This window comes from Saccoglossus kowalevskii, chromosome 12 (genome assembly GCF_978046115.1).
Source record: "Saccoglossus kowalevskii chromosome 12, keSacKowa6.1, whole genome shotgun sequence".
NCBI classification, from domain to species: Eukaryota; Metazoa; Hemichordata; class Enteropneusta; family Harrimaniidae; genus Saccoglossus; species Saccoglossus kowalevskii.
The window spans coordinates 7,875,653-7,895,464 of record NC_140652.1 but is presented as its reverse complement, the minus strand read 5'-3'; the positions used below and the strand labels follow the sequence as shown (position 1 = coordinate 7,895,464).

General features: G+C 37.6%; 1 protein-coding gene across 1 annotated transcript; it reads right to left on the bottom strand.

Annotated features, from left to right (window-relative positions):
* Positions 1–12,095: 12,095 nt before the first annotated feature.
* Positions 12,096–15,361, bottom strand: LOC100368722 (ileal sodium/bile acid cotransporter-like). Its single transcript, XM_002733664.4, has 3 exons — positions 14,828–15,361; positions 14,015–14,219; positions 12,096–13,081 (listed from the first exon to the last, which is right to left on the bottom strand). The coding sequence occupies exons 1-3, from the start codon at positions 15,301–15,303 to the stop codon at positions 12,497–12,499; spliced, it is 1,266 nt and encodes a 421-aa protein (XP_002733710.2). The 5' UTR covers positions 15,304–15,361; the 3' UTR covers positions 12,096–12,496.
* Between the last annotated feature and the right edge of the window lie 4,451 nt (positions 15,362–19,812).

Below are 19,812 nucleotides of genomic sequence, written 5' to 3'. Positions count from 1 at the left end.
TTCCTATGATGCGATCTTTGTTGCAATTATTTATGCTAATTGGCGTAAAATTGTCTTATAATGCAGCTGACTTACTTCCTGTTCTCTTATTTCCTTGTCAAAAACAAAACTCGCCACGTTGCAAAAATGCCATATCACAACCACCTTTAATTTCATACAGTCGCAGCAAAAATCTCCGGGACATTCTTGTTCACAGCCAACTAAAAACCCAACTCTCCCATCTGGTTTCACAAAATGCGGCTCTAAGAGGGGTTGCAATGTTTGCAAATTTTCACCCAATACTACCAATTTCCATAGCACCACAAATAACAAAGTATATACCACAAAGCACCCCATCTCTTGCACAACTAGAAATGTCATTTATCTCATCACGTGCAAACGATGTCAAAAACAATACGTTGGCGAAACAAAGACGGAGCTCAGAACCAGATTTAATAACCACCTATGGACAGTGAGACACAACCAAGACACACCAGTAGCATGCACTTTAATAAAACCAACCACGACATAGACGATATTTCATTTATTGGCATAATAAAAATTAACAAAACAGACGACCACCTTAGAAAAAAACTTGAGTCTAAATGGATAGATAAATTGATTACACACACACCACTGGGCATTAACATCCGCCAGTGAGGGCGCATTTATCTAACAGCGCCACCTAGCTATTACACCTATAAATAGGTTTCCACCCTCTGTATGGGTTATGCCAATTTACATCTCACGGCATCCCAACAGAGGTAAGTCTTTGGAGTGTTATTATTATTTTTGTAAATACATTGTACTTGTAATCATGTTATTTTCACTGGACCATTTCAATCACAATCATTTACACACTGTATCTATTTGTTTTACAACAGTTTTCTTGAAGAAGCCCTATTTCTAGGGCGAAACGTTGTAATAAACATCACAGAACTGAACAGGTATATTGTCGTGACAATCCTTGTGTTATTTGCATAATACCAACCCGCAATACCAGCTACTGGGGATCTGATCTATTATTGTTGATTATTGCATTATGAGAAGGGTTCTTTTTTGTTATCTTTAATTCAAGTTAGTACAGCAAACATTCTGATTCCTTTTGTTGTATTTCTTACTTTCCTATCCTTTCTTGACGTTTATACGTTAACAAAATGCACATGTTTGGGATATTCTGGAGACAACTTCCAGAAATGCGCATCGCAAAGAAAAATCGACCTCAGAACAGCTTGAAAATGGGTGTCACTCCAACTACCAAACAAATGTTTAGATATTATCAGTGTACTTGTATTTACTAGTTCATTCAACGTACCACATTATTAACATATCCTCAAGCTGTAATTAAGTAATGTTTCATGTATTGTAACCACTGTAACAATGATGATTAAATGTAAACACTTTATTAAATCACTTGAAGTAGTTGTTTCGAATACTGTGTCCCTGTGCCATCATGTTCGATGACCAGTCCATCACCGGAAACGGAGCCACGTTGAATGTGACAATTTTTCTTCTTTTCATTACAGACTAAATATCAAGTCTCAAACTCACGCACGCTACTACAGACAGAACTGTCCAGCCCACGGCACGTCATAGCACGACTCAATATCAGAGAATACTTTTATATTATTTACCAGAAATCTGTTTATAATGGCATATTACTAAATATTGTATCTTCGAGATTTATATATATATTATTAAAACTGTTTATAATCATTCATATGGTTCATTATTTTCCAGCACTTTGATTTTTGCAGTTTGTTTTTCTTCAATAAAGAAAATTGTTTGTGTTTCGTGTGTATTAACTAACAATTCACGCCTTGACGTCATGGCAGGAGAACGTAGACAAAAAGTGAGGAAGGTCATGTCTCACTGGTGTGTTCTTATAAAACATTTATTTTTTATAGCATTGGCGATATATAAATCGTTTGAGTGGAACTAAAGGCAGCCATATTATCACGAGATTTAGAGCCGTTAATCCAATCACTAACTTTAAAGATAGACAAAAGAAAAAAAAAACTTTAATAATAATAACCGAGCTTATTACGTACAGGGAGCATGAAACCCGTCCACGTCGATCTACGCAACACAGCGTAGCCATACTTTGCGGCAAAGGCCGTCAGATCTGGCTGTACGGGTATGGTGAAAGCCGAATGTAGTGGTGTATCATAACAGTGAATAAATACTGAGAAACAATTGTAAACTCATAGTTGCTGTAGACATAGAAAGTAAAGTATGCAAATAACACCGAACACCTTCCATGCGCCGACTAAACGGCATGGTAAATAATACGTCAAATCAAAGTAGACACGTAAATAATTAACATGTACTACCAGTAAGTCTGACTTTTACGACGATCCTATAATACACTAAATGAAAGAAATTGACAGTAAGGACGAAGTATATTTTGTTATATCGATTTTATTTTATTTGTATATATTAATGACAGTGTCGTTATATGTAGTAATTGTCACGCGAAGTGTCAAGTCTGTTTTCACAGTATTCACATCTAAGCGATGTACATATAATAATCGCGACACAATCACATCGCGCGCAAAAATAAAGAATACGGTGATCCATGGACGTAACAACAGTTTGTTGAGTGTCATTGGTGCCACAGACATTTATAACATTGACAATTTATGGTGTTTTCGATACAGATATCTCAGCAGTGTGTGAACCTAGACGGTGCTCCAAACCCAACATAGACGACTTTCCCGGAAGTCGAAAATACGGTGTTTCACATGCGCGCATACCGTTTTGGGGTGTAACGTAAATTTGCACGCGTGATATTGTGCTTCTGAGCACAAATCAACGTCACGACTTGGGCCCTCAACGGCTGATTTAGTATAATGTGGTTGTGCCGAATAACTTATATATTTAAACGGACACATAATGTTGATTCACTGTTGAGATTAGCTGCCACGATAAACTCAATTGAACAGTTCCTGTCTGATTCCAGCGAGGCCGTCAACTCGGACGTATTAAAATACATCAACAAACAACGCATCAACATTGAAATAATCCTCATGCATGACCCTTTTACTTTAAAAATCCAAAACATATTAGTCTCGATGCCCATTCTCATCGAACAGCAACAGAAAAAAAAACTACCCCAAGTTTGCTTATCAGTTTCAAGATAAAAAGTGTTACTCGTATGATCACTTTTACATCAAACTATACATATGTTAATTATGTAAACTTCATTATATATATATAACTTACTGCATGTGATGGTGTCCAGGAACCACTTTAATGTCAGATATATACAAACAACAGATATGGTTTATTTGTGAGAGGCCGAGAATTACCGGTTATGGATCATTATTAATTACTAGTATCAGACAATTAAAGTATTAAATGCTGGTGGTCGACGTGCCACGCATGCGCGACATATAGGTATCTTAATATAGTAAACAAGATGGCAACTTTGACTGTTGCGCAGATCAACGTTACCAAGCTTTAATTCAGTATTTTTTTAGGAGATTGGAAGGTATCACCGGCAAATTTCGTTTTTAAATAAACAAAGTATTTTAAACGCTGTGGGTAGTTAGTAGTGGCGAAAGAATAGGGGCACTGACATAACCTCTTTTTACATACGTCACACTGACTTTATATGACTACGACAATCAAAGTCGAAAAATCGTAAACATGAATTAACTTTTCGGCAAATTCAAACCTATTGTGTATTGAGTTTTTTTTTAATTTCTTTCAAAAATATTTTACTATAATCGCGACATTACTTCTTACAGAATTGATAACCACTCGTTGAACCCCTTAAAGCTGCAATAGCAGTAACAACTGATCTTTTTCTCCCATTTTTATTTTTAATAAAACATTATGTGTGCTAATTCGTAAAAGTCATTGCTGACATGTCGACATGAAAGCATAGACTATACTCTATATGCCAACGCAGGTCTTCCGAGGGCGCCATCTTTTGAGATCCAGTTTTGCCAAGCAAACCTCAGAGATTACAGTGCAACTGAAGAGGACTACTTTCCGGGAGTTAAGGGCGAAATAAAGCCAATGGTCTCTCAATAATGATGTTATGTGTCACTTCCCGTAATAGTGTGCGTTGTGTCATCATTTTCCACGATTCTCATTTTGTGTCCGATTTCAACAATGGCGACTACTCGACCATTATTTTTCACATCGCATTGTGCAAACGGGAAGTCACTTGTGTTCAATGCAATTTTTCCTTAAAACAATATGCTGACGAGATTCGGTTGTCTATATGTAATTATATTTAATTATCGCTTTAAGTTGTTGAAATACACCGGCGAAGGTTAGCTGTCGTCTGTCGCGTCTCCTGTTGGTAGATTTGACGCACTCCTTGTCATCGCGTCCATAAGTTCATACGTCAAAATTGTGGAGAAGTTTCGGTCACATGAGCTGGAAATATTACCTTCCATGCCTGAAAACGCTGTGAATACGTTAGTAGAATCTGGCGTTCTGAGTGGATTTAGAAAGAACAAAGAAACTAAATCTTCTCTACGACTCTGTGGATTCAAACAAACAATTGTTTAATAATTAATACCTCTTCATTTGAACAAGAAATTAACATAATAACATAAATAACAGCCCGCATGTGATTTGTTATGTCACTTTCTCCTTGACTGTCAATTTATCAAAAATTTTAGCTGGTAGTGTACAACCTTGACACATACAATTGACACGGTCATCGACATTATCACCTACGTCATAATAGAATATAAACAACATAAGGCACCCTTACATTCGAAAAAACAATTGATTGACGAGGTGGTCAAAGTGGTGCATTATTTCGCTTAGGGATTTTCCACTAAATCTATTGCGAGTCAAGTAACTCCATATTACCAAAGACTATATTCTTTGATATTACGAACAAAACAAGGCTGCTATGTTGAATGCTTGGGCCAAACCAAATCCGCACAAAGACGGTAACCACGGGTAGTAGGAAAAATGTGTTATTAAAACAAAATATTAAAAATTTACTTAGTTTGTCCATAGACCCTCTATGGTTTGTCTTTTATCTTCCCCCTCCTGTTTTTCTTGCCAATTGCCTTCGCCACCTATTTACATAATGTAATGTCTCGTTTATCAATGACCATCATAAACAATAATATTTACACGATAAACACGATAAACACCAGTGTATATTGCCAATGCCCCGTATACACATTTATCATATACCTAGTATTGCCCAGTATTGTCCGGCCTCGAAACGTATAGGAAGTGTGCCCTCACCCCAGGGCAATACATTCCCGTTTCACCCCGGCCCAGTGCGCCCGGTTTAGGTGGTGAAAGCTATTGGCAAGGAGAACGGTTCATTTTGTACCTACCCTTCATACAGAAGGGGTACAAATATTTTGTAATATCTTTTGATAATATTTTTTTTGCTCCCCGAGAAGTAACCAATATTGACAAAATAGCCAGATGTTTTAATAATATATTGACAATAATAACGCAACCAACAACCCAGATATCATCACGGACAATAGAATCGACGTGAGAATCACTTGTTAGAAGATCTTAAGTTATGTGAGATACACCGGCGAAAGGTAGCTGTCGTCCGTTGTCGCCTCTCCTGCTGGTAGGTTGAACGCAGTCAATGTAATCGCGCCCAGAAATTCATATGTCACAATTATGGAGTAGTTTCCGTCACATGAGCTGTAAAGCGAGCGTGTCTTCCACGCATGAAAAGGCTTTGATTACATTGGTGGAAATTTGCGTTCTGACCGTGACGGTGGATATAGAAAGAGCAGAGAAAATTATGGGGGACATCTTCTTTACGACACTGTGAAACATCTAAGCAAACAATTGTTTAATAATTAATACCTCGTTCTTTGAACAAGAAATTAGCATAATAACATAAACAACACATGACTTGTTAGGTCACTTTCTCCTTGACTGTCAATTTGTCAAAACTTTAAGCCGGTAGTGTACAACCTTGACAGTCATATACAATTGAAACGATCATCGACATTATCACCTACGTCGAAATAGACTATAAACAGCATTGTACACCTTCACACTAAATAAAACAATTTATTAACTGTTAATTGGCGAGATTCAAAATCACAGCGGTATAATATTTCGATCAGTGATTTTTCCGCTAAATCCATTGCCAGATGAGTAGCTCCACTGTATTACGAACAAAACAAATAACCTGTACAAAATCTGGCTATGTTCTAGTATTACAATGAATCGTTGCATCAACGCGCAAATTATACTCAACTTTCGAGTTTACATTGAAAATATTCAGTAGTACAAGTATTTGTTTGTTTTTCATTCTGGTATCCGAGGTTGTCCCAGTTTAAAAGTTTGTCACTCATTACCCAATTCGTGGTGCTTATGAAGATAAGAAAAAAGTAATTAACTTCGATATCCATGTCCCAGGATTTATTTATGACCGGTGCAAAATAATATCGTAATAAAAAAGTGTCTTTGTAAATGTGGGTAAAACTTTTACAGAAATGTTTTGAATATAATATTATAATGGCGCGTTAATCGAACATTTGTGTGTCAAATGACGTCACAAAACACAGTGGACGCTTGGAAAGGTTTTATTTTTGAAAAATAAATTAACGAGATTATCGCCTAGTACATGAACTTGACGAGTAAAATCAGACGCCTGCTCATATTATTTAAGAAAGTTGATCATAAATCACATGACAATTCCATTGAATTATGATATACGGTCATGCATGAAACTACATATCTATAGTACTAAATAAGAAACAGTATTCCGTTGCTTAGTGTAGCGCCGTATTCTGAATAAAATCGATCGAACAAAACTTTGAAGAAAAATAAAAACCATAGAAACTAATTATTAAAGCTTCATAAACTGACAATATGGTCGCCTTTCACTGGCATACAACCATCTTTTTCTCGAAAAAGGCAGGCGATTCGCACATTTCTTGCAAAATGAATAAATTCTAGATATTTTCAATCATTTAAAGCATTATTTAATAAAAGATAAAAAGTATTTATTAGAATTTCTCAAGAATTCGTGACAAGTAACAAAATGTGCTATGATAAGATTTTGTTACCATGGAAACCAATAGTACATAACCAGAAAATCGCCATTTACCCGAAGGGTTGTCTTCTGTCTCGTGCGAAAAATAGTTTGGTATTCATATATTTTAATCTGGGTTTTGTTACAGTAGCATATATTCTTAGATTGACAAAAACACTCGAGCATACACAAGTATGAATTACTAATGGACCCCCTTTCTCATGATTACGTGGGCACCGTAAAAAAGTACCTGGATTTAATCATCCACCATTCAGCTGTAAGCTTCATCAAGGCACCATTGTAATAACCTCTTCAGCATACAAACCTAAAACATAGTACGGAACGGAACGAACTGCCACAGCGTCTTAGAGAGTTGGAGGTGCGAAAATGAGATTTTTTCATCATAATGGTCATGATTTAGCCCACATTTCAATTTTGTGGGGGTGGATTAACTCGATCATTTACGTTGTTCCCGCAAACATACACGCTTTTGAGGGGAGAGGGACATACGCATTTACTATTCACTATGGTTGTGCTCCTATCAATCAGCCTGACCTCAGACAACCAAACAATATTGAGGCCTGACTCATCGTGAATTTAAAAAGACACATTGTTCTCGAGAAAAATGGCCAGACGATGACATCGCTGTTACTCTGTGCACTTTATGTACTTGTATTGTTATTATTTTATGACCTATCACCAAAACGTAGGATCTGGTGATTCGTACATTTTTAATACGTCAGTGTGTTTCTTAACCTGTAAACAGTTGCCCTTCCCTCCGTGCGTGAACGCAACCGGGTCTAGCCGATATAAAAACATATCGGATTAATTTTAATCTTAGCCCGTACTTGGTGCAGCCTGAATACTTCTAATATATACCATGGAAGGTACTAATGGAGTACGTTCCATGTATATATATAGTACACGCTTGGCAATAGACGCTGATTTTGACATTTCTCTCCATATTTTGTACTGTATGTGTAGTGCCATGCTTCTACCTATGTGTTTTTCTGTTGACTCAAAAAAGTAATTAGTAGATTTCTTCTCTTATTATTATGACTTTTGGGGCTTTTAATTATTTTAATTTTTTGAGCTGGTCTGTTTTGTTCTGTAAATTTACTCGTGAATCAAAATATACATTACAAACTGTACTGTACTCCATACAGTGACAATAAATTATGTACAATACAATAAAAATATTCTTTCCAGAATTGAATCTTTTGTTTTCCCTTTCTCTTCACCAACGCTAATATGCATGTAATTTGTTGTTTCTTGACATTCTCTGTAATTACGCACATACGATGTTTTGGCATCTGCGCATGTCTGTAGATTTGCACCGGAGTTCCATTTTCTGCAGGATTTTAGCCGCTGAGTTTACTGAAAATGAAACATGTTGACAAAGCGGCATGCAATTTTAGCGAATTGTGGTAAAACGACGTAATAGCGAAATGTTGATTTAGCGAATCTCTCTTGTCATTGTTGAATTCTTTGTTTGGTGGCCATTTTGAATTGACAATAAAGTCATTAGCGACATCTTGAATTAGCGAATCAGTTCTCTCGCTAAATTCGCAAAAAAGACATGCTCGCGTAAAAAGACATGTTTTACAGTAATTAAAAGTAGTTTAAATCGATTGATAATACCATGCATTGAGTTGTGGAAAGCATTATGGAATAAACATTGAAAATCGTTTCATCTTTGCAGTATTTAGATTTCAAGGTTGTGTTGTTTTTAGTGACGGTGATGACTGATATACTGTCTAAACATATCACCCTTTAGACCCTTTTTTTTTCATTCCAGAAACGTACCAAGCGTTTGTGGTACAAATTGGTTGATCAGCTCCCAATGGTCACATCTCTGATTATAACTTTCTTGTTGCTGTTTTCATAATAATGCCAACAATTACGGTCACATATCAACAATTACAAACAACAAACATTCGTGTTTAAACACCAAGTATTAGTGCAACAAAACTTTCCCCAGCAGCTACCAACAAATAACACACACATTGTTTGATTCATTTTATTTCAGAGCCAGCAAGCAACAACAACATGTGAATAAAAACCCCATGATCTTACAATAAATTTTAGCAGATGTATTGTATTATTTGAATTATTAAGTTACATTCGTGGTCTACGAGTAACTATTACAATGCAATGTATTGCAATACAACGTGGTTGGAGTGGCACGTTGTTTGTGTGCTTTCTATGTTCACTCTGACAGTCATTGTTCACTTGAATAACATAAATATAAGTGATATCAGAGGTACATTACTTGGGGTTTGCAACAACGGTGACATGATACCAAGATTCCACCACAATCTCGCTCTCGCATAAGCGTTCCAACTCAGAAAAATGCGAATGCGCATGCCCGAGGTAACTAGGATACTGGGATGTCCAGGTGGATCAAAATAGCTGCCCACGATATGACGGATTACGAGAACTATATTTTCTGTACATTTTCGATGTATTACATTTTTCACTATGATAGTGGCAAGAAAAGTTTTATTTTTTCATTACAAACCTTGAACATTGATATGTGTCATGTCAGAAGGTCGTAGCCTCAGTCTCGCTATCTACGAGAAGAGACTTGAATGGGATCTTGACATGATGTCACCATACAGTACTATGCGAGTTGCAAACCCCAAGTAATGTACCTCTGGTGATATATATAGACCGTCGCAAATAGTCACTGTGCAATCGTGCGCGCGCAACTAGTTACTGTGCACGCGTGCGCGCGTGCGTAGTGACTAGTTGGCAAAAACCGGTCGTTCGCACTCAAAGATAAAATAACGGCGTTGTTCGCCGCTGTTGTTAATAAATATATATGGATGTATTTTTGTTAATAAAACAACTTATGGTAATGTCATCGCGTATCTGTGTTGATCAACGATCGGCATTTGCTAACACGGTTGGCACGAATGACGGTTGCTGGTTGGCATGAATGACGTCACAGTGCGACGGCCTACTATTAGCTTATTTGTATACCTTAGAGGCAAATGTCCACCCTAATCTCGCCGAGAGCATCACGAGACTTGTTTCTGTCGCTGAAACCGAGTGTTCCATTCTCTCTCTCGCCATCTCATACATTGTTCTAAATACATGCTGTAGCTGCTTACATGGAAAGTAAAGCGAGTAAATAACACCGAATAAACGGCATGGTGAATACTACGTCAAATAGACATACTAGTATACTGTGTGCGTGACTAATCGCCTAGCTTCACGTCACGGCATGTCTTCCACTCGGCCACCGGGCACCCAACAAAAAGCATGTCTAATAACCGAGCTTATGACGTGCAGGGAGCGTGAAACCCGTCCACGTCGATCCACGCCACACAGCGTAGCCATACATTGCGCCAAAGGCCGTCAGATCTGGCTGTACTGGTACGTATGAAAGCCGAAAGTAGTGGTGTATCATTATAACAGTGAATAAATACTGAGAAAATAAATACATCGGTCTGGGTAGTGGACGCGATAATGAGGAGATTCTCTCAGCGACATCTCGACTGCTATTCGCGTCTGAGGTATATTTTCCGCTTAATATGAACGATAATACAATATTTAATGAATTGGAATGTTTCATTCCTAGAAAAAAATGTAAAACTTGTGAACAAAAAAAATGCCCACATGCTCAGTCCACTTTCACGTAAAATGGGTACCCTGGAAATGAAAGCTGGTAAAGCTACTTTAATGGTTTGAACTGAGAAACCACCCAGAGAATTGGTAAATGGCGATAATCTAACAGTAACACAAGCCACATTATTAATTCAATTAATGCTGAAGATAAAATTCTGGTAATTTCTTTACAAGATTATATATAGTAAAAATAACGATAATTATAGTGATAAAAATGCTAATTCTGAAAAGTGAATCGGCATAAACAAAAGTCAAATAAATCAAAGAAAATGGCAATTGTAAATAATAATCAGGAAATCCGTATGGAAACAGGTACACCCTGTGGTAGCAACAAAAAAATGAAAATATTAAAAATAAAAACGTACAGTTTTACATAAAATAACCGAAATGGGTGACCAAAAAGCACGGAATAAAAACAAGAATAAATACAATGAGGGTAAAAGTCTCGTTGATAAAAATTAAAGTGTCTAATGAAATGAGAGTACGAAACCCTTTTTTTTTTACTTGAACCCAACCTTGGTCGATTGGTGGTTCAAAGGAAGTATACCTCTGTACATATGTTCAAGACGCATTGAAAAATCATGTCATAATATCGCACCACTTCACATCACCATACCACACTATACTACCGCCGCACCACCATCAGAATATATCGCACCAAATTTCATCACCATCACACAGCACGGCACATCAATATACCTCCGCCGTACTACACACCGCACTAACATCGACCACCACATCGCATCACCACCACTACATCGGACCACCACCACATCGCACCACCACCACCACATCGCACCACCACCACTACATCGGACCACCACACTACACTACTTTGTAAGGACGTCATTTCTTTTAATATAACGTGCAAATACATTGTTGCTCACATATTTCAGTAAAAGATGTTATATATACAAAGTGTTTACAGTTTTTCTCATGTCGATAATAATAATGAACGCAACTGACACCAACACTACCATACTCTATATACAAATCATTTACAATGGCACGATACTGTAATATTCGCGCTAGGCGCAAAATTTACTGCTTTTATAAAACAATTGTATATTAAGATGTTTATGCAAATATAACGTCACGCAGCACGTGACCCGACCGTCTGGTGGGCAAATGTGAAAGTCACGAGGTGTTTAATATTTTATTTCAGTGAAATATATAAGCTTAAATTAGTGACGGTACTAGGGCCTGGTTGTTTCAAGAATGGACTCTTTGTTCAATAATATCTTCTGTAAAAGGACGGCTGTTTCTTAAGATTGTAATTTTAGTGTATTTCAGTGTCTCTGGAAGCGGTGGGGGTCGTTACCTGCGCACGCGCGGAAATTGAGACCTAAGCGACTATACAAACGCTTGTTTGTAAACAACGTTACGCTATGACCGTTGACCGCATGTTAATTTGATGGACGACTCCCTGGCTTTAAGGTGGTTATAACAGATCTATAGCCTTGTATAACGTTTACAATGTGGTTCTAGTTACAGATGTACGATTTATTGCTGCTTTATTAGTCTCTGACGACACACAGCGCACTCAACACGTCATGTTAGTTTCAGTTACAAACTTTGGCTATACTTGACAGATAATTTGTTTTAAGCTGGTGAAAGTGGAAGTTGTAAATATGTGAGGAAAGACTATAAAGTCGTCTGCATGCATTTGACTAATTAATTTGGGCGACTATTTTATCACATTTCAGAAGTTTTACATATTATATTATGGTTAATCTAGCCATCTGATTGGCTGATAAAGCTATGATGAATAGTTCACCAATGTAGTTCGGTGATCATAGATTTAACTGTGTTTTGTACACAAACATATTGTAAATGTCAAAGAAATGAAATCATCTGTCTCAATGTAGCCAAAATTAGACCGTTAATTTAAACACAGGTTTCACGCAAAGGGGTGTCACCATTTTTCATTTTATATCCGTTGACATCAGCACTAATTGCGGACGTAGTATCTGACAAATCTATGTACTGCTTGCCGTTTGACACTGTCGTCTTCGCAGTTGTATCCCCATTTATTACATTCACGCGTACGCCCGCTTCGTCTCTCGTAAACTGAGCCATTTCCTCATCGTCTTTTTTTTCGTCTTTTTCTTTTTTCGAGCGCTTCGACATCATTATCCCCACCGGCACCATCAGAAACAGAAACGAGGCTTCAATCACCATATAGATGGCCGGGAACGCTGTGGTGCGCCCTCTGTCGTTGGGATAAGACAGCAACATGAGAGTGAGTGCCAATCCGACGTTCTGTACGCCGGTCTCCACGGCAACTGTACGACACTGACTTTTGCTCATCTTTGCTAACATTGCTAGTATGTAGCTGAGCGTACAGGCAGTGGCAGGAAGGATGCACCCAATAAGCCAAAGTGACGGGTGATCCGTGAACGTATTTGGGCGCATAATGCACTCGAATGTGTTGATGAGAGCTACGCCGATCAAGGAGATGATGTTAAACACCTGCAATAGTTAAAAAAAGGTAGATTTTATTACAAGATATGGCTGTGTTTTTTAAAGCGCGGCGGTCGTCGCGCAGCGCGTGTTCGAATTTCAAACAATGTATTTTTCACGCGTTCTATACGTCACCATGATGACCACCGCCCTTTAATACATGTGAACTTCTATACACATTTACCCGAAATATGCAAATTTTCCCTGAATAATACGTCAAACCACAATCCCTCTATGATAGAGGGACTGTGGTCAAACATTGCTGATCATATCGTTAAAATTACACTACTAGTATATCCTTAATTCAACGAAAATCACGTGAATAGTTCTGTGTTTCTGGATCGTGGGTAGATTGTGATTTTTGTCATCGTGCGCCTCGCTCATTTTATTTTAATTTTATTATTATTTTTTTAATTTTGCGTACTGTTAAAATGCGTCACAAATGGCAGAATAGAGAAATGTGTTTTTTCTTTGTTTCAGAGGATGTTCCTATGTTCAAAACCAATATTCATAACATCAAAAAGTAAACTAAAATTAAATCAAGCAATCTCAGTCCGAAGTATGTCTGGGCATTTCTCACATATAAAATAATCATTTAATATGAGTTAATATTTCACTCAGATTAGCGCAAATCCTGAAACACATAACAGTCTAGAGACCTTAGGAATCATCCGTTGGTTATACGTTTACTACGCATGCGTAAATAATCTGATGGTACAATTCCAGAAATAAAAAAAAAAAACGATGAGAATAAATCTTGGCTTTGCGTTTACATCTGTACTGTTGTTACGTAACAAGTGTCACCTAGTGGGTGCATTTGATTATTTGCCATGATTCACACTGTACGTGTGTACGCATTGTACTCGACCTAAGAGGGGATTAGCGGGTATACCCGGATATTGAGGTGCCGCCCACATTTGCCCGACAAATAAAATTACATACTTTGCTGAGTACTGCTGCAACGTGCTCTGACTTGTAACGGATGAAAAAACCAACAGTGACAGGAGCCAATATACCAACGAGTGCGAGAAATATTTGCAAATACGGAATGACCAATTCCTGGTCACTCCATCCTTTGCTGTAGATGAAGAGAGACAACGGCATCATGCCAAACGCCACCACAGTTGAACACGTTGTCATACAAATACTGAAAGAAAAATAACACTTGCGTTAAGATATGGTACGATGATCTCACTGTAGTGACATGGATTCAATGATAACCACTTGACTCTCTTGTTCGTTGCTCTGCCGCTTGGGACGCGATGACTAGATTTCACGGTATCGTAGACTAAATTACAAACTCCGCCTTTACAGATTCAATAACGAGAAAGTCCAAACTGAAAATTTACATTTCATCAAATCGTAGTCTATGGTCAAAGGAAGGAAATTTTGCTGAAGTTATTCCCATATTTTATTAATTCATTTGGAGAAACTTTCCCAGTATGCCGTTGCCCGGGTTACGCACAGTCAAATATAATATAAATGCCAAACTTGATTCATGATGATAGTTAATAATTTGAATTTAAGAACTCATTCTCGGATTAATCGATTAAAGTGCATCATTTCCTTTGTATTGACTCGTAAAAAGATCTAGATTGCCTCGAGAATTCCTAAACCACAGCTCGGAACATATAATGTTTATAACATGCGTTAGTTAATTATATGCCCACAAACATTTTGATGATTTTGAAAGTTGATGGAACACATATGTATTATTCACAAGTCGGGAAATTGAACTGACAGTTGATTTGTTACCTGAGCGAGAGGTCGCCATCCAGCCAGTATGTTAACATGTTCGACATGTTGCCACCAGGGCAGCATGCCATCACCAACACTCCAATGGCATACTGGAAGTCAAGTTTGAAAGCATGAGCGAGACCAAATGCGATTAGCGGCATCATACCATACTGACACACGAACCCGATGAAGACGCCGACCGGTCGCCGCAGATGGGACATGATTTCGTCGTACGTAATTGAGCAACCCATGGCTATCATGACAAACAGGGCCACTATTATGACAGTTGTACGCTGTGCCAATTTCAAAGCTTTGATACGGGGAGACATGTGCCACTCTTCGACTGTTGCGTTACCGGTACTATTCGAGGCATTCCCCATCACTGCCCCGGAAAGAGCGCTAACCCATAACTCAGTGAAACTTTCAAAATCGTCCATGTCGGCATCCAGATCAGACGGTTTCACCAAACCCGTGAAATTAAAGCCTTCCGCCATCTGGCCCGCTTCCAACCAAGTGTTCACAAGTATACCGAAACTTCACACCCGGAGAGTGACACACGAATGACCAGTATTTCGTTTCTTCCAGTTCTATTTGTAGTACATTGATATAAATATGCAAATTACTTATATTATAAAAATAGACTTCGTCAGCTATGATTTGCGCCTTTGTCGGTTCGTAAAATTGTGTTAACACATCGATGCTACGTGGTGGCTATTATTAAAACTAGATAACACTTATTGCCGGTCATTAAATACCACCGTCCACTTGCACGTTCCGATGATCATACCACCTAGAATCCTTTACAGCAAATTCTCGGAGACTTGAGTTTTCCGCTCGAACCAAACTGCGGCACCCACACCGATACAATGTTTTGTACAATGTGGTTTTGATTAACTCATTAGTAAAATTAAAATTGTCAATCGAGTCGTGAAAGCCAATTTACATACATTTGTATTTTTATATATCTAATGACCGATACGAAGTTGATGACGTCCGAAGATTGGCACTCTGGCTGATTTAAATTCCGATCTAAATGAATGACAAACAATATGCGATTAAGGAGAAATTCTGCTTTTCATCCAAGTCACCCAATTGTTTTGAGATAATCAGAATAATGGTATGTATCTTCCAGCGAATTTTATCGTCACGAATACTCATAATTTTACAAATAACATATACCAGGAAACATTAAAATAAAATATCACACATGAATTTGAAACGTTATTTTAACATAGCTAAGCAATTGGAAACTCCTTTTTTTAACTGCAAAGGGCACGGTGTCGTATGGATGTACTCTTTCCTGACGTTAAGGTTAATGCCATACACGGACTTTCATGGTGCTGGTACTACTATTTTACATATTCTATTCCAATCAATTTGAAACGTCCATAATTATGACTCCATGACTGCGTCATATCTGATCATAACAATATCCATCTTCGCGAATATTTGTAAGAATTTTACCGTATCATGCAAATTTCAAGAAGTCACAACTGAGCGGGTAGTTCATACAAAAGTTATGGCTATAGACCACTTTCCCGGAAGTAGCAAAACTGGGGTGCAAAAATAGACCTGCTTTGTCATGGCGGATAATACAAGCATGTCAGTTTACTGATAGTCGATAAAAAAGAATTATATTTTTGTTACGTCAATTGGTACACCCAGAAGCACAATATCACGCGTGCAAGTTGACGTTACACCCCAATTTTGCATGCGCGCGCATGCGAAAAGCCGTAACTTCGACTTCCGGGAAAGTTGTCTAATCTGGGCACGGAGGAAGCGTTTCTCCGCCAGAGGGCGTTTCATATTTATCATTGCAGCAATAACATAGAAGGCAATCATTTATGCCAATAATATAAAAACGCACTGTTTGCATTGATATCATGAATGACCTGACCGCTAAATGTTGTCATGTACTTAGTTTAAAGCGGGAGGGTCGTCACCTACGCACGCGCGGGAATTGAGTCACAAGCGACGATAACACACGCTAAAAACGCAAAGGCTCATGGGTAGGAGCTTGTTTGTAGAAAATGACACGCTATCGCCATCTGACGCATGCGCAGGTGACGACTCCCCGCTTTAAAACTGTTTATTAGTTGTGAAGAACACGTCAAAAATACAATATTTAATGCTTCTTTTAAAGGAGTGGTCGTCGCGCCACGCATGCGCGGGAAGAATTTGCGTTAAAATCGGTGTTTAGTGCACAGATCAAAACTCACTTTCGTGCTTACCGCTGTGAAAGCACGTTGAATTGTGGGAAAACTAACATTTATCAAGTCATATGTCGTACACGCGATAACCAACATTGAATCTTTGAAACATATACATAATAATGTCAGCACATTCAGACGATGCGAGGCACGTATCTGTAATTTGAATAATATAATTATCCCAATTAAGATTTTTGTACAGGTTAAAATTACGTAAGTCGATTAAATATTTTAGAATAATCAAGGCACCATTAGTTTGTAAGAATAGTGAGCTAGTGATATCCACTGTATATGTCATGGGAAGGTGCAGAGGCGATAGTCATATTTATCTTTTCAGTGGTATTTATATTATCACTTATCATTTATTTTAACCTAATTTCTTTGCGAATTTATAAAGTGGCTAGGCCACCACAACTCCTTATGTTATTCAGTCGAAGTGGGAGATCATCGAGCCGGAGGAGCCGGTTAGTCAACATTGACTGACGCAGAAATGAATTGTTTGAGGTTTGTTTTGATATATCTGACGATTGATTGGGTTTTGCACGGACGATCATGCAATATCTGACATAACTAGCAAATAAAGACAGATTTATATCTTTTTAATACTAAGCAGGGGGAGTTGTTGCGGAATCGACGTGCCACGATGTTAATTTTACAGTGTGATCAGTTTACACTGGCGCGAAATGTCAGTGGTATAAATCCATCAAAAAGCAGACGAATATCCCTCCGCAATGGTAATCCTGTGCCAGAGATAAGAAACGCAATGAATACCCGAGGGTATGTGCCACTCAGTCTGTTTTGAGTTGTTTTGCTAAAACGAGGAATATACAGTTTTAACATTGGCAGCTGATTCGTGTTTTTTTTTACTAATTTAACTTTCAAATTGGCTCTTGAATCCACAATTAACGTACAAACAAGCGACATGAAAATAGGTCTATTTACTAGTGACATACAAAAATGGGAGGGGGACAACAAATACAACGGTCAGGTTGGGGTGTGCAAATAATTGGTGTATATTTATAACACGGGTCTAACTACAGAGGATGTGTATATGTATGCCCCAATTTAATAATGCATGCATGTTTAGAGCCATTCGCGATAGAATTACGTCATCGAAATACGGCTAATAATTACGTCATGGTGAGCGCAATGACCACACAATGACGTATTTTTAAACCGTAGATCAAATGATCAACATAATCGAACGTTTTACATCAGTACATGATAGCATTGGCATAACCAGGATCGCACAAATAACTAATGGAGATGTCATTCTGAAATTGAGCAGTGTCCGGAAATCAGGATATCCGCGACTGCAAATGTGCGTCATCCTGACCAGTCACGTGACCCACCTCGATCGGGATCACACGTACCCACGTACAGTCTAATTGCCTTCAATTGCGTTTTCAATTGTGCTGGTAGCTGAATCTCATTGGACAATTTACATTCGATTCGTGACTAGTTATCAACATTTATAGAACCTTTATTAGTGAATGTAAATATATGACTCACAGTACAATTCAAATTTAATATCCGTTTCCCCATTTTGGTATCAACAAGCCCCATCATTTGTTAGTTTGTTCTATTATTTTCAACACCATCTTCCAAACCACAAGATTTTAGTTAACTTTTTACTGCAATGTGAGAACACTTTAGTATTAACAGTTATATGGACACTGTTTCTTCCCTCATGTTTGTATTAGCATTATACGGATACTGCGTGTATTACAAAAAGAACACTGTTACTTCCCTTACTTTGGTATTAACAATTATACGGATACTGCATGTATTGCAATAAGAACACTGTTACATCCCTTACTTTGGTAATAACAATTATACGGATACTGCATGTATTGCAATAAGAACACTAATACTTCCCTCACTTTGGTATTAACAATTATACGGATACTGCATGTATTGCAATAAGAACACTGTTACATCCCTTACTTTGGTAATAACAATTATACGGATACTGCATGTATTGCAATAAGAACACTGTTACTTCCCTCACTTTGGTATTAACAATTATACGGATACTGCATGTATTGCAATAAGAACACTGTTACATCCCCTACTTTGGTAATAACAATTATACGGATACTGCATGTATTGCAATAAGAACACTGTTACATCCTTCACTTTGGTATTAACAATATACGGATACTGCATGTATTGAAATATGAACACTGTTACATCCCTCACTTTGGTATTAACAATATACGGATACTGCATGTATTGCAATAAGAACACTGTTACATCCCTCACTTTGGTATTAACAATTATACGGATACTGCATGTATTGCAATAAGAACACTGTTACATCCCTCACTTTGGTATTAACAATTATACGGATACTGCATGTATTGCAATAAGAACACTGTTACATCCCTCACTTTGGTATTAACAATTATAGGGATACTGCATGTATTGCAATAAGAACACTGTTACATCTCTCACTTTGGTATTAACAATTATACGGATACTGCATGTATAACAATAAGAACACTGTTACTTCCCTCACTTTGGTATTAACAATTATACGGATACTGCATGTATTACAATAAGAACACTGTTACTTCCCTCACTTTGGTATTAACAATTATACGGATACTGCATATATTACAATAAGAACACTGTTACTTCCCTCACTTTGGTATTAACCATTATATGGATACTGCATTTATTACAATAAGAACACTGTTACTTACCTCACTTTGGTATTAACAATTATAGGGATACTACATGTATTGCATTAAGAACACTCTTACTTCCCTCACTTTGGTATTAACAATT

Bases quoted from the DNA above. Each gene is read 5' to 3' on its own strand.
- LOC100368722 (XM_002733664.4), bottom strand. From the start codon at position 15,303: ATGGCGGAAGGCTTTAATTTCACGGGTTTGGTGAAACCGTCTGATCTG. The intron at 14,220-14,827 runs GTAACAAATCAA...TTTTTCTTTCAG, and splicing joins GATGGCGACCTCTCGCTCAG to TATTTGTATGACAACGTGTT. The intron at 13,082-14,014 runs GTATGTAATTTT...TAACTATTGCAG, and splicing joins TTGCAGCAGTACTCAGCAAA to GTGTTTAACATCATCTCCTT.